At 34.1% G+C, this 16812-nt stretch overlaps 1 protein-coding gene across 1 annotated transcript in view; it reads right to left on the reverse strand.

Moving 5' to 3' along the window:
- Col24a1 (collagen type XXIV alpha 1 chain) overlaps positions 1-16812 on the reverse strand; it is a 379962-nt gene that overhangs the window by 37312 nt on the left and 325838 nt on the right. Inside the window, exons 47-51 of the mRNA XM_071618609.1 lie at positions 11188-11295; positions 9619-9726; positions 9474-9527; positions 9087-9149; positions 1041-1094 (exon numbers count right to left, since the gene is read on the reverse strand). Of these exons, the coding sequence (XP_071474710.1) occupies positions 1041-1094; positions 9087-9149; positions 9474-9527; positions 9619-9726; positions 11188-11295 (387 nt within the window). The remainder of the gene's footprint in view (positions 1-1040; positions 1095-9086; positions 9150-9473; positions 9528-9618; positions 9727-11187; positions 11296-16812) is intronic.

Raw genomic sequence — 16812 nt, forward strand, 5'->3', positions numbered from 1 at the left:
TTGTTTTACTTTATAGCCATATTTCTGGAAGCCCTGCAATATATGATCTGTTTCCTCTTCAGATATAGCTTGAAAAGGGTAAAAAGCACTGGTTTTGAAGTAAGAAACATCAGATATGTAATTCAGTAGCTCTATTACTTTGAATAACTATATCTCTTAACTATTTCCTCATCTATTTAAGAGAAATAATAATATCTACTCCAAAGTTTGCTATGAGAATTTGAGAAAAATTGTGTTTGTAGGGTGGAGTGGAAGACAAAACAAAACCAAAACACCCTATAGGAGTTAAAAATTTTTGAGAAATGTCATTAAATATTTTATCTATCCTTTCTTCACTGTAGTCTTCACTACATTGTCTACTGCAACTTGCTCCCTCAAAGATCAATGTTGAGGGGCTAGAATTGTGGCTCAGTAGTAGAGTGCTCGCCTAGCATGTGCGAGGCCCTGGGTTCGATTCTCAGCAACACATAAAAATAAATTAATGAAATAAAGTTATTGTGTCCAACTACAACTAAAAAATAAATATTAAAAAAAAGATCACTCTTGACTACTCCTTTCTCAAAACTTCCATTTACCTAAGCTGGGACTATCCTGATTTTCCTCCTGGTTATACCATTCTCTTTTTCTTTCCTTTAAACTGGGTTCTTCCTGAGACTCAAATCTTGGTGGTCTGTACTTCTTTGCTATCTTTATTTTTTTTTCAGAAAACAAACCCATTTTTATAGCCTCAGTGATCATTTCTATGCTTGTGACACTCCACTCCTAGACTCTGTTCTATTTTCTTTACTCAGCTCCAGTTTTAGGTGTCAGCTTCATTGCTCACCCTTTCTTCATTACATATAGGATCCCTAAGTTCTCAGTAATGACCTTCCAGAAAAATGTATATGTATTTTTGTCTTTTACTTCTCAAATATCCAGGATGTTACTCTGTGACTTATTCTAGAAATAGGAATAAATACCACCATCACCACCACCACCAACAACAACAACAAAAAAGAGTATGAAAAACAAAGAAAAGAATTGTATTGTGACAAACTTACAGTTCTGCCAGTTGGGCCTATTATACCTTCTCTGCCAAGAGGGCCAGTATTTCCCTGTTGGGATTAAAGAAAAGCAGTCAGTCTCATTCTCAGTATAATTCAGAAAAATTTCAAAGAAATATTTTGTGCAATGGTAAAATAGCCATGTGTAAATAACTATGGTTTTATGATAAAATCTTGTTGTATTACTATAAATTGTAGTGATCTTGGTTAACAGTATGTGACACAATTGTACATACTATTATAGTTTCCTTTCTGGACAGCTGTATATGTATAATTTCCAACAATTACAAATTAGAATCAGAATGTTTATGTGGTGATAAGTCAAATGATATATACATATTATACATGTGTCATTACATAACAAATGAAACTATTTTAAAAAGAATAGAATGATGAACAAAATTTTGAACAAATTTTTGTACACACGCTGAAGGAACAAATGTTTGAGTGAACTGAGGTGTATAATGGACAATATAGGAAAGAATTGGGGGATATCATATATAACCAACCAAACTTTAGTTTCTTTATCGGTAAAATAGGGCCACTGTGAAATTAAATGTGAAAAGAGCCTTTTAAACTGTAAGATGATATTTGCTTATGAAGATAACCTTAATGAGTTCAAGCCCCTGCAGATTCCTTCCATACTAGGTATGATGCCTATTGTTTCTCAATGAATACAAAATCCTTGTTTTAGTGTTTCCCAACAATTTTCACTTCAATTTATACTGCCTGTAAAATTGTCTCTCTGGCTAACATTTAACCTAATACATAAATGTAGATATCTAACAGGCTTTATCTTTTTCTGACTCTTACAAAGGTATAGAGAATAGAGTATTGTCATTTGAAATAATTATAACATCATGTGGTCTATTGGTCGATAGTTTTAATATTAATTGGCTTAAAGTGAAGTTATTTGTTGGTCTAAATCTAAGAGAATACTTTGTAAACACAGAAATTGACTTCAAGTGATAATTTGTAAATATGGTAGTCAAAATTGAAAGCATTCCCTTTAAAAACTGGAACAAGACAGGGATGCCCTCTTTCACCATTTCTATTTAACAGTTCTTGAAACACTGGGCAGAGCAATTAGACAGACTAAAGAAATTAAAGGGAAGGTAAAGAAGAACTCAAATTAACACTATTTTCTGGCAATATGATTCTATACCTAGAAGACCAAAAAAGTTCCACCAGAAAACTTCTAGAACTAGTAAATGAATTCAGCAAAGTAGCAGGACACAAGATCAACACCCATAAATCAAAGGCATTTCTGAGTACCAGTGACAAATCCTCTGAAAGGGAAATGAGGAAAACTACCCCATTTATAGTAGCATAAAAAAATATACTCGGGAATCAACTTAATGAAAGAGGTGAAAGACCTCTACAATGAAAACTACAGAATGCTAAAGAAATATTCTAAAAAAATTCTGAAAAAAAATTTTAAAATTTTGATTTATATTTTCTTTAGGACAGTGGTTTTCAGTTGTAAAGTTTTTCAGGACTCCTTTCTACTGCATCTGAGCTGTTTCCTGTCTTCCTCTCTGTTTTCTCCACATTTGCCTTGGCAGTTGTAGTTAGCCATACAGATGACATTAAAGTTTCAGTTTTATAAAATATCTCATCAATTAGCAGACTATGATTAATAAAAACAAAATAAAAGTAATAACCATTAACTGCTGATAGTTTATTTATATTCTCTAGAGTTAGAAACTATAGGCACTACAATGTTATCTGGAGTTCTTCAGACCCTGATTTTAAAACTCCTTAAACTAAGTATGAACACCAGATTACATATAACTTACTAAATGCAAATAGATGAATACTACGAATAGTTCTATAGTCCGCCTAAGCCCTTAACTACCCCCAAGTACTCCTGTCTATTCTCTTGTTAATATCCGCCTGCATTTGAGCAACCCCCCAAAGAAGCTAACATATACTAACCTCCATACCATCAAATCGCCCGACCTTAACATAAAATCCTAAGTCCAAACCTCAATTCTCTATATGCTATCAAAATCTGAAGGCCTTTAATGAAACTAATGAATTTACCTTAAATCACAATTAAATCCAACATCTCTAAACATTGTCTCCTAACACAAAGGAGAGATAGTGGAACTATAAAAACCAAAACAAATTTAAAGGAGAAAACAGAAACACAGCCGTCAAACAGAGTTGGAAAGTAACTTGAGCACCATGAAAAAACAAGGGAAAAAAGGATTACAAACAATGCAGGACAACTTAAATACACAGGAGAACCTAGAGGCATCAGAAAAATGGACAGAGAAAGAACTCAAGGCATACCTAACTCAGATGGAACGGAATCTTAGAGAAGACATTAGACAGCAAGTTCAAACAATGAAAGTATATTTTGAAAACGAATTAAATAAGCAAATTCAAATGGCAAAGAACGAGCTCTACCAGGAGATAGAGATTTAAAAAAAAAAAAATCAAACAGTAATCCTAGAAATGCAGGAAACCATAAACCAAATTAAAAACTCAAACGAGAATATTACAAATAGACCAGATCAAGTAGAAGCCAGAACATCAGATAATGAATACAAAGTTTATCAACTTGAAAAGAATATAGTCAACACAGAAAGGATGCTTAAAATTCACGAGCAATCTATTCAAGAGACATGGGATGTCATAAAAAAAACAAACTTGAGAGTCACTGGGATAGATGAAGGCATAGAGGTTCAAACCAAAGGAATGAACAATCTATTGAATGAAATAATCCTAGAAAACTTCCCAGATATGAAAGATGGAATGGATTGCCAAATCCTGGAAGCCTACAGGACCTCAAACATTCAAAACCGTAATAGACCAACTCCAAGACACATAATTATGAAGATATCCAACATACAGAACAAGGAGAGAATATTAAAAGCTATGAGAGAAAGGAGGCAGATTACATTCAGGGGTAAACCAATTAGGTTAACGGCTGATTTTTCATCACAGATGTTGAAAGCGAGAAGATCCTGGAACAACGTATTTCAAACGCTAAAAAATAATGGATTACAACCAAGAATACTGTATCCAGCAAAATTAAGCTTCAGATTTGACAATGAAATTAAAATATTTCATGATAAACAAAAGTTAAAAGAATTCGCAGCCAGAAAACCAGCACTGTAAGGCATCTTGAGCAAAACACTACAAGAAGAGGAATTAAAAAACAGCACTCAAAACTAACAGTGGGAGGTAACTCAGTAAAGGGAAGGAAAAAAAAATAACCAAAAAGGAAAAACTAGCCATATTAAAATAAATAAATAAACAAGCATGAGGGGAAGTACTAACCATATATCAATAGTACCCTTAAACGTTAATGGCTTAAATTCACCAATCAAGAGACATAGGCTAGTAACCTGGATTAAAAAAACAAATCCAACAATATGCTGCCTTCAGGAGACTCATATGATAGGAAAAGACATACACAGGCTGAAGGTGAAAGGTTGGGAAAAATCATACCACTCACATGGTCCTCAGAAGAAAGCAGGAGTGGTCATACTCACATCGAATAAAATCAACTTCAAACCGAAGTTAATCAAAAGGGATAAAGAAGGACACTATATACTGTTAAAAGGAACCATCCACCAACAAGACATAACAATTATCAAAATGTATGCACCAAACAATGGTGCTGCAACGTTCATAAAACAAACTCTCCTCAAGTTCAAGAGTCAAATAGACCACAACACAATAATTATGGGTGACTTCAACACACTGCTCTCTCCATTGGACAGATCCTCCAGACAAAAGCTGAATAAAGAAACTATAGAACTCAATAACACAATCAATAACCTAGACTTAACCGACATATATAGAATATATCAACCATCATCAAGTGGATACACGTTCTTCTAAGCAGCACATGGATCCTTCTCAAAGATAGACATTATCTATCAATAGATAGATATTATGCCACAGGGCAACTCTTAGTAAATATAAAGGTGTGGAGATAATACCATGCATCTTATCTGATCATAATGGAATGAAACTGGAAATCAATGATAAAAGAAGGAAGGAAAAATCCTGCATCACCTGGAAAATGAACCATATGTTACTGAATGATCAATGGGTTACAGAAGACATAAAGGAGGAAATCAAAAAATTCTTGGAGATAAATGAAAATATCGACACAACATATCGGAATCTATGGGACACAATGAAAGCAATTTTAAGAGAGAAATTCATTTCCTGGAGTTCATTCCTCAAAAAAAGAAAAAACCAACAAATAAATGAACTCACACTTCATCTCAAAACCCTAGAAAAGGAAGAGAAAAACAACAGCAAATGTAGAAGACGGCAAGAAATAATTAAAATCAGAGCGGAAATCAACAAAATTGAAACAAAAAAAAAACCATTGAAAAAATTGATAAAACTAAAAGTTGGTTCTTTGAAAAAATAAATAAGATCGAGAGACCCTTAGCCATGCTAACGAAGAGAAGAAGAGAGAGAGCTCAAATTACTAACATACGGGATGAAAAAGGCAATATCACAACGGACACTACAGAAATACAGAAGATAATTAGAAATTATTTTGAAACCCTATATTCCAATAAAATAGAAGATAGCGAAGATATCAATAAATTTCTTAAGTCATATGATTTGCCCAGATTGAGTCAGGAAGATACACACAATTTAAACAGACCAATAACAAAGGAGGAAATAGAAGAAGCCATCAAAAGACTACCAACCAAGAAAAGCCATGGACCGGATGGATATACAGCAGAGTTTTACAAAACCTTCAAAGAAGAATTAATACCAATACTTTTCAAGTTATTTCAAGAAATAGAAAAGGAAGGAGCTCTTCCAAATTCATTCTATGAGGCCAACATCAACCTGATCCCGAAACCAGACAAAGACACTTCAAAGAAAGAAAACTACAGACCAATATCTCTAATGAACTTAGTTGCAAAAATCCTCAATAAAATCCTGGCGAATCAAATACAAAAGCACATCAAAAAAATTGTGCACCATGATCAAGTAGGATTCATCCCCGGGATGCAAGGCTGGTTCAATATACGGAAATCAATAAATGTTATTCACCACATCAATAGACATAACCATAAGAACCACATGATCATCGCGATAGACGCAGAAAAAGCATTTGACAAAGTTCAGCATCCCTTTATGTTCAAAACACTAGAAAAACTAGGGATAACAGGAACTTACTTCAACATTGTAAAAGCTACATATGCTAAGCCTCAGGCTAGCATCATTCTGAATGGAGAAAAACTGAAGGCATTCCCTCTAAAATCTGGAACAAGACAGGGATGCCCTCTCTCACCACTTCTATTCAATTTAGTCCTCGAAATACTAGCCAGAGCTATTAGACAGACAAAAGAAATTAAAGGCATAAAAATAGGAAAAGAAGAACTTAAATTATCACTATATGTGGATGATATGATAATATATCTAACAGACACAAAAGGGTCTACAAAGAAACTATTAGAGCTAATAAGTGAATTTAGCAAAGTGGCAGGATATAAAATCAACACGCATAAATCAAAGGCATTCCTGTATATCAGCGACAAATCCTCTGAAATGGAAATGAGGACAACCACCCCATTCACAATATCCTCAAAAAATAAAAAATACTTGGGAATCAACCTAACAAAACAGGTGAAAGATTTATACAATGAAAACTACAGAACCCTAAAGAGAGAAATAGAAGAAGACCTTAGAAGATGGAAAAATATACACTGTTCATGGATAGGAAGAACTAACATCATCAAAATGGCAATATTACCCAAAGTTCTCTATAGGTTTAATGCAATGAGAATCAAAATCCCAACGGCATTTCTTGTAGAAATAGAGAAAGCAATCATGAAATTCACATGGAAAAACAAAAGACCCAGAATAGCAAAAGCAATTCTAAGCAGGAAGTGTGAATCTGGAGGTATAGCGATACCAGATTTCAAACTGTACTACAGAGCAATAGTAACAAAAACAGCATGGTACTGGTACCAAAACAGGTAGGTGGACCAATGGTACAGAATAGAGGATACAGAGACCAATCCACAAAATTACAACTTTCTTATATTTGATAAAGGGGCTAAAAGCATGCAATGGAGGAAGGATAGCATCTTCAACAAATGGTGCTGGGAAAACTGGAAATCCATATGCAACAAAATGAAACTGAATCCCTTTCTCTCGCCATGCACAAAAGTTAACTCAATATGGATCAAGGAGCTTGATATCAAATCAGAGACTCTGCGTCTGATAGAAGAAAAAGTTGGCTCCGATCTACATATTGTGGGGTTGGGCTCCAAATTCCTTAATAGGACACCCATAGCACAAGAGTTAATAACTAGAATCAACAAATGGGACTTACTCAAACTACAAAGTTTTTCTCAGCAAGAGAAACAATAAAAGAGGTAAATAGGGAGCCTACACCCTGGGAACAAATTTTTACTCCTCACACTTCAGATAGAGCCCTAATATCCAGAGTATACAAAGAACTCAAAAAATTAAACAATAAGAAAACAAATAACCCAATCAACAAATGGGCCAAAGACCTGAACAGAGACTTCTCAGAGGAGGACATACAATCAATCAACAAGTACATGAAAAAATGCTCACCATCTCTAGCAGTCAGAGAAATGCAAATCAAAACCACCCTAAGATACCATCTCATTCCAGTAAGATTGGCAGCCATTATGAAGTCAAACAACAACAAGTGCTGGCGAGGATGTGGGGAAAAGGGTACTCTTGTACATTGCTGGTGGGACTGCAAATTGGTGCAGCCAATTTGGAAAGCAGTATGGAGATTCCTGGGGAAGCTGGGAATGGAACCACCATTTGACCCAGCTATTACCCTTCTCAGACTATTCCCTGAAGACCTTAAAAGAGTGTACTACAGGGATAATGCCACATCGATGTTCATAGCAGCACTATTCACAATAGCTAGACTGTGGAACCAACCCAGATGCCCTTCAATAGATGAATGGATAAAAAAATGTGGCATTTATACACAATGGAGTATTACGCAGCACTAAAAAATGACAAAATCATGGAATTTGCAGGGAAATGGATGGCTTTAGAGCAGATTATGCTAAGTGAAGCTAGCCAATCCCTAAAAAACAAATGCCAAATGTCTTCTTTGATATAATGAGAGCAACTAAGAACAGAGCAGGGAGGAAGAGCAGGAGGAAAAGATCAACTTTAAACAGAGACATGAGGTGGAAGGGAAAGGAAGAGAAAAGGGAAATTGCATGGAAATGGAAGGAGACCCTCATTGTTATACAAAATTACATATAAGAGGTTGTGAGGGGAAGGGAAAAAAAAACAAGGGAAAGAATTAAATTACAACAGATGGGGTAGAGAGAGAAGATGGGAGGGGAGGGGAGGGGGAATAGTAGGGGATAGGAAATGTAGCAGAATACAATAGTTACTAATATGACATCATGCAAAAATGTGGATGTGTAATTGATGTGATTCTGCAATCTGTATCTGGGGTAAAAATGGGAGTTCATAACCCACTTGAATCGAATGTATGAAATATGATATGTCTAGAGTTTTGTAATGTTTTGAACAATCAATAAAAATAAACAACAAAAAAAAAACTCCTTAAGCAACTCTTATCACTCTCTTGGGACACTTGCCCCTGAGTTGGGAAAACAGAGTTATCGGAAAATATTTTTCACAGTGTGGTCTGAAGAGCTCTGGTCACAGGCAAGCCTCCACCAGGTGGTGCGTGGGGGTGGTCTCTGGCTTCTGGTTGCATTAGGCTTATGATATGAAACTACTTTTTGTTTTTGCTACCAGTGTGAGTTAATAAATATACTCTCCAGTCTTCACGGTAATTCTGATGATTCTTTTTTTAAAGTAAGAACTGGGAAATATGGGTGGTCTATGGAGGTATTTTGCTAAAGTTAATTTATGAACTGCAAAATGTTGAACTCCATAAGTACTTTTATGATTTTCTATCTGAAAAAATCATTTTACTAAGCTATTAATTCGGAGTATACTAATTTTTGAGTTCATAAGTACTACAACAAACAAAGAAGCACAATTTCTAGGTAGCCAATATGACTCTACACTTACTCTCTGCCCAATAGGACCTTTAGGACCTGATATTCCCACAATGCCAGCATCTCCCTCAGGACCCTAGACATATAATAAGAAGAAAAAGACAAAATTTTTAGCTCTATGTTATTATTTTACAAAGAAAATAATCTTATACCCATCTATCAAGAACTGCTTCTTCAAAAATACTCTTACATATGTGAACAAAAGGAAATCGTACAATAAAATTTCTAGGAAAATATATAATTACACATGTTTAACAATTAAAATGATCAAAATTTAAATATATGACTGTACCAATTGAAATTATGCAGGTTAAAAAGAAAAGCTCAAGTCAGAGACTAAATATTTCAATAACTCTTTTTCTAGATAGCTTAGAGATGAGCAGAAAATATATAAACATACTTTGGGGCCTGGGAATCCTTGGAAACCTGTCAAACCTTGATCACCATGTTCACCCTGAAATTGTATAGACATGATAATTATTACTGTGCACTGGTGGCTTAGTCTGTAGAATGGGTACTTGGTGAATTTCTGGATTGGCACATACAGGTTGCCCTTTCAGACCAGGCTCTCCATGTGGTCCTTGATCACCCTGTGTTCCTCTGTGACCTCTTTTACCTCGAACTCCAGGTTGACCAGGGAGCCCTTGTTCACCCTGTGGATAAAACAAAGAAAGGTGATCTTGACCTCAGAACTTATAAACATATTGACTTTTCAATGGAACTCAAAGACTTAAGCATAGTGAAAGCACCGGGGAAATCAAATTCTAAATAATTGTTTCCACCAATATTTTCCAGCAAGTAATATTTGATTTTAATAAATAAGAGGTATAGCAGTAAGGAAATAAAATTTCAGAGATTGTGGTGGTAAGTGTGTAAAGAGGAGAGTAGGAGGTAATTATAAAACTAGTAGGGGATATGAGGGCTACAGAGGGGATGGGCGAAGGTGGAGTATGTGTGTGTGTGGGGGGGTTACATGAGATGGAATTTGTATATTATTTGAATTGACATCATTTTGATGTATTTTTCCTAACCATACAGAGATGACTCAGCCATCTGATAGCAGAAACAGAGCAGTCTCCTAAGTACAGACCAGAACCCATGTTTTTTCCATGATTATCGTCTCAGTTCCACCATTAAGAAATTTCCATTATCTGTTTTCTTAGGTCCCTTTATTCCCTAAAAGCCCACTTAATGAAACACATAATTTCCATTATCATGTTTTTGAGTCAAGTTTTTTTCATTTATTTTGATTTTCTTTTTTTTTTTTTTTTTTAAAGTGAGAGTTGGAATACTTTTTATACCATTTCTAAAAGTAAACTTAGGAATCAGGTGAATTTTATAGATAGATAGGATAATAAAAAAATGATGCTTGGTAGACTTTTGCCAAAAATGCTGTAAAATTAACAAATATCTTTCACTTTATTGACACAAACCTGTAAGTTTGAGACTTGACAAGTGTAGGTCCTCTTTATGCAGACTCATACATGAGAGGTAGGAATCTTTCTTATTTCTTTCCCTAGTTTTATCATTTGTTTAGCTGCTTGGGTTTTAGTAGAAAGGGACAATTATGGTATAAACATTAACAGAAGGCTAAAACTATAAACAGTGAGCAACTGGATCATCAGTTTCAATTTACTTATATGGGTCAGAAATCTAAAATTTCTCTAGACGTAAACCAAAAATCGTAAACGAGAATCAAGTTAAGATGTAATAAAATTTTGAAAAAGATAGATAACGGAGAAGGAAGAAGAACCCAAATGAGTCCAAATTAACTTTTTTTTTTTTTTTTTTTTGGGGGGGTAGTGTTGGGATTGAACCCAGGGCCTGCTAGTCAAATACTCTCTTCCACTGAGCTACACTCAAAGCCAGCATTTCTTAAAGCTTAACTAGATCTGGGTAATGAGCTGTTTTGCTTAATCACATGCACTATGGCCATTACAGGAAATGGACACATACAGACCATTCATTTCCCTTTTTCCCTAATGTGTTTTTACTATTAACCAAATTTTATTAAAAGATATTAATCTTGCCATCTTGTGATCTAGCCAATGAACCCAGGGCAAGTATAATGATGGCCAATACTGCTTAACCATCAGAAAAAAACATTAACGTACCTTTGGGCCTGGAACTCCAGGGCTTCCTGGAAGGCCTGATGAGCCCTTTATTCCTCGAGGACCTGGAGACCCAGCGAGTCCTGTTCTTCCTGGACTGCCTTTGATGCCCTAGAAAGCATAGATAAGAAATGAAACTGTGAAGTTCCTATTAAATTGATGTAGAGACTCAATAAATTTAGGAAGGGTTGTGCTCCAGAAGACCGCTGTTGATGTACTGCTTAGGTTCTGCAGATATCCAGGGATTCTTTCCCAAATAAGTGAAACAATTAAAGAATATTTTGGAAGCATCTAGCATATACCTGAAATCTCTAATAGTTAATATGGTAATCTTGGGTTTTCTAAATGAAAACACCAAGGCAGTACAAAGTTTGCCAGTACTTTCTAAATTATGTAGCCTAAGTGTAAAGTATGTTATGTGACATTCTTTTTTAAAAAATTATACAACTCTAATAACTGATTAATGTTTCCTTATGAAAAATTTTCTCAACCACACATGATCTGAGAAAATTTACTAAAAATAGTTGGGAATAAAGCTAAGCAAGCCAATAGTATATCCTTAAAACCAAATCCTAATTAAGGTTTGCAAACTATGGTTTGCAAGCCAAACTCTGGTAATTCATCTGTTTTTGTATAGCTTATGACCTAAGAATAGTAGTTTTTACATTTTTAAATGATGGGAAAAATCAATAGAAGAATAATACTTAAAGATGTGAAAATGATATGAAATTAAAATTTAAATAACTGTGAATAAAGTTTTATTGGAACACAGCCATACTCATTCATTTATGTATTATCTGGCTGCTTTTATACTGCAATAGCAAAGCTGAGTTGATACAGTGGAGAACTTCTCATGCATTTTCATTTCTATGCACTGCTGCTCGGTGCATGGGAATTGTAATGAGGTAGTTAAAACTTAGTATTTCAAGTGGAACATACATTGTCTTAGTGTGTCATTTTATCTTATTTGTTTTATTATCTGTAATACTAACAAGAAATTTGAGCATAGTAGCAGAGTGTTCTGTTCAAAGTTCCAAACAATGTTTCACACAAGTAAAGAACAAATACTTCTTATGAATACACAGATGGATGATTAATTTTGCTTGCAAGAGAAACAGACACTAATCCCTAGACATTCTTTCCAGTGACTTATTTTGACTTGTTTAAAACTATTCAGCAAAAGGTAAAGTCATTCTGGGCAAATTTTAAAAAGTAAGTAAAGCCATAATAGTTATTACTTGTGGTTAGAGATGCTGCAATCAATGAATAGTTCATCTGAGTCCTATAAAATTTAATATAATGATTAAGAGTACATGATGTTTCATGGCTGAAGGGTTCTATTATTCTCAGACAGAAGCCATTCTTTTTTTAGAAATCAGTTTTGAATCCTTTAAGAAAGTGTTGTCAATTTTTATAGAAGTGAAACTGATGGCATAAGTTTTGACGTCCTAAGGAAACAAGAACTGTACTTGGATGAGTTAAGGGCAGCAAAAAAGATCAAACGCCAAGAGTTACTTTTAATTGAGTGCCTCCTATGTGTCAGAAACTGTAGCAGCATTATGGTTACAGTGTTGTATTTCATTTAATTTCAGTTAAGGAAAGAATATGGCATTGCCTTTCCATTTGATTTTCCTCTGGGGAACTGAATGGAAAGATCTGGGAAGGAAAATGGGGTTACCTATACACATTTAGAAGAAAGAGACAGACTCTGCAATGATGATGCTTGGTGTGTATATAATATTGAAACATCAAAGAGAATGTCTCTCAGTTATTCCCTTGGTTTAGCTGTTGTAGTCTTATTTAGATTGAAAGAAACATATTAAGAAATAAGTAATACATAAAATTTGTTAAATCTGGGCAACAATAGAAATCTACATTTTAAGGAGGATTAGCTGGGAAATCTATCTTTAAAATTATGCTGAGTAAAATTTTAAGTATTTATGATGTTAATTTCATTGATTTCTCAACACTAGAATGATAAAAATTAAAGTGACATCAAATTTCAAATTAGTTGAGGTTTTTCTTTAAAGAACTATCTTGAAAATTATTTTAGGAAAACATTTTTTTTTCTTCCTTTGCTTTACCAACCACCAGGCTCTTTCCACCTCTTTCCACATGGCACTATATTTATACAGTTATTAAATGTGTTAGGAAGGTAGTAATTTAAATTAATTTACTTTCTATGGTACCAAAAATAAGTATGCTGTCCTGAAATTTCTTTGCACTATTAGGCAATGGAAGTACTCTGGGTTTTTTTTTCTTTCTTCTTCTTCTTCTTTTTTTTGATTAAACCAGCAAACCCATGAGTTATAAAAGTTATACTTTGCTTCCTTTAATCTAGCAACTAAAAACACTTTTGTTTAAATAGACATTTCTCATTTTATTTGGTTTACTAAATATATCCCTTCTAGGAAAGAATTGGCTGTTTAAAAATATGTGGGATAGTAATTATTAGGTGATTATATGTAAGACTACATTATACATAAATAATGTAGCATTCATAACGTTTTCCTGCAGTGCCAGTCATAAGTAATGTAGCCAACTTCTAGAAAAAAAAGATTTATGAATGAGCTGTATGCTAAAGTTAGGAGGTAATTTTAGTTTTCAATCTCTAACTATATGAAACTTAGGGAAATGAGAGCATGATGGAGGCAAATCTGAAGGTGGTAAAGATAGATTCGCTTGACTTATGTCCATTCCCAAGAGCAAAGAAAACTAAGTAACCACTTCTTCAAATGTAATAAAAACAGGCATTTTGATACTGTTTTACCTCACATATAATTAATTATTACTAATAATTACTAATTATTTTCATTATAACAATTGATGGCTTATCAATACTGAAAAATGGACAAGGCAAAAGCCTCTATAATACTAGACAAAAGAAGTGTATCCTATGAATCTCATTCATACAAGTGTCAACACACTGTCACAGGATTACCAGGGCATAAAAGGGGACTTTTCAGCTATACTGTGGCTCTTAGACATGTTTAGGCTCACGCTGCTATGAAGAAATAAATGTATATCCTTTTGTTTAAAAAATCACAAAGACTATACCCTTGCTACCTTATTTTATCCTCCAATAATTCTGTGAACATGCAAAACTTTTTCCTGACTATGTTTTCATTTTGGCTCCTTTCTCATAGAAGTTCTCATATCTAGTTTAGTCTTACCTTCAGTCCTCAGCTCAAGTACGACTTTCTCAGTGACTCCCTCGGCTATTCCATACAGAACCTGCTCCTCTCATTATCTCATAGCTCTATATTTTTCACAACACAACACCATTAACCAGTCATATTTATTAGTATGGAAATATATTAACTCAATAAGTGCATGCAGTGTGTATCAAGCACTTTATATACAATATTTCATTTGATGCTTATAAAAGTAATATGAATTAGGTATTGTATTCATTTAATAGACTATGCTTAAGATTTTAAGTAGCTAATACATCTAAACTGAGGTCTCTAAGGTTGTAGTTATTATACAAAGAACATTTATGGCTCAACGGTTTATAAGAGCTTCTCTTATTAGCCTCACACTGTACAAGGTGTCAGGGACACAAAGATGAGTAAAACACAATTGTTCCACAAGAGTTTACAACTTCTTGGAAGAGAAAGACATGAAGACAAGTAATTAGCACCTATATTATTCATTCTCTGATAGAGGAAGTGCCTTGAGTATACAGAAGTTCAAAGCAGACATGCTTAATTCTGATATAGAAGAGAGCATAAAGGAAGTATTCTTTGAATTAAATACTGAAAGGTTAACAGATTATTTACCACAAATTTGAGGGAAAGATGGAAAAGTTTTCTAAACAGAGGGAATAAATTAAATGTACGAAGACAAGCCAGTAAATACAAAGAATTTGGAGGAAATTTCTAAGTAACTAAGTATACTTAAAAGAGTATGTTAAGAACTGGAATGAAATCATTAAATTAAAAAAATGAAATCATTAAATTAAAGAATTAAATTCTTGCTCCATTATTCATTGTCTGTGTACCCTTGGGCAAGTTAGTCTCTCTGAGTCTCAGTTTCCTTTTCTGTAAACTGGAGAAAACAGCTATATCTACTTCATGGAGAGTCTGTGAAGGTTAAATAATTTAATATATTTTCAGCACCTGGAATAGTGCTTGGCACACAGAAAGCATTTAATAATCGTTAGCTGTTATTATGACTGAAATGTACAACACATGTGAGGAACAAGGTAGCATGTGAGACTGAAAATGTAAACAGTGGCCAATCATGAAGGAACATCATTCCAAAAAGAGCATGAACTTTATCTAATTGGGAGCCACTGAAGATTGAACTAGGAAAGTTACATCCCCTTGCAAATCTTTCACTTTGTTGCTAATAAGCAGTCAGAGTTTTGTCTATTCTGGAAGAGGTCCTAATGAGTGGAAAATGGGCCCAAACAAGCAACAAGGTTTGGAAAAAAGGGAGAAAGTAGTAGTCAGGATGAACCATAACTAGATTAATCAATGTGTTAGTAATGAAGAGTCAACAGAATTGGCCAAATGGAGTGTAGTGTAACTACTCGTAGACTAGAGAACACAGAGAAAGTAGATGAGAAGCTGGGCTGATGGTGTTCCTGCTTCCATGGTGGTCCTGCTGCTCCATGCTTGGATTAGGAATGGGTTGATGAAGTGTGTTTTTCCTTCTTACACAGTACTGGAAACAATCCACAAATGGAAAACTCAAGGTTTTCAATGTTCTTTTAACACAAGAATCTCATTTTAGACAACATTTAAGCCTGGGTTCACCTGAAAAACTCTAAATTCAATATTGAAAGGCCTTGATTTGTCATAAGTTGTTAGTTTTGTTTCATTCTTTCCTTTCCAACAACCTTGAAGCAATAAATAAATAAATAAATAAAAAGACCAATAAGCTTTGGTTTTGGTGACAAATGGATTTATGATTTTTGTAAGGAAAAGTTGTTTTCCTTTTTCCTAAATGATTGAGGTAGTGTGTTCATACAGAAGTTCAACTCAATGAAAGCAGCATGGTAGATTCATTTACTACAGATGTGCTAAGTCTACTTGGCTCAGAGCACTCATTTGTACAGAGGGAAATTCACAAAGGCAACTCAAACCTCCTCAGTACTGTCCTTCAGTTACAGTCACATGACCTTGAAAACACTGAAACTGCAGAGTAAATGTGCCAGAAATTCTTTAATTTCTTGGCCACATTGAAAAAAGAAAAGAAAGAACATTGTTTAGGAAAATCAGGTAGTTGCATAATGCTAAAAATCCCCAAATCCCAGAATAAATATTTTTCGCAGTGGATAACCAGCAGTCTTTAAAGGTAAGCCAAGAAACACCATGGTGCAATGACAAAAAAAAAAAAAAAAAAAAGGAAAGATGTCCTTATTCTTGGTTGAAAATATTCCAGGAAACTTGCTAGTATTTAGAAATGATATTTTCTCTTGAGTATTTTTTTTCTTACCATAATAGTTTTTAGAAGTAATTCTCTTAGAAATTACTTTTCCTAATGATTAGTTAGCCACTGACCAACATTTCATTTCATTGGACAAATTCTTTATAAATCATTACATCCTAATTTCATATTAAACATTTGACAGAACAAAGACATTTATAGAAAACATTTCCATATTCATAAAAACTAACA

Source organism: Marmota flaviventris, chromosome 10 (genome assembly GCF_047511675.1).
Source record: "Marmota flaviventris isolate mMarFla1 chromosome 10, mMarFla1.hap1, whole genome shotgun sequence".
Lineage (NCBI taxonomy): Eukaryota > Metazoa > Chordata > Mammalia > Rodentia > Sciuridae > Marmota > Marmota flaviventris.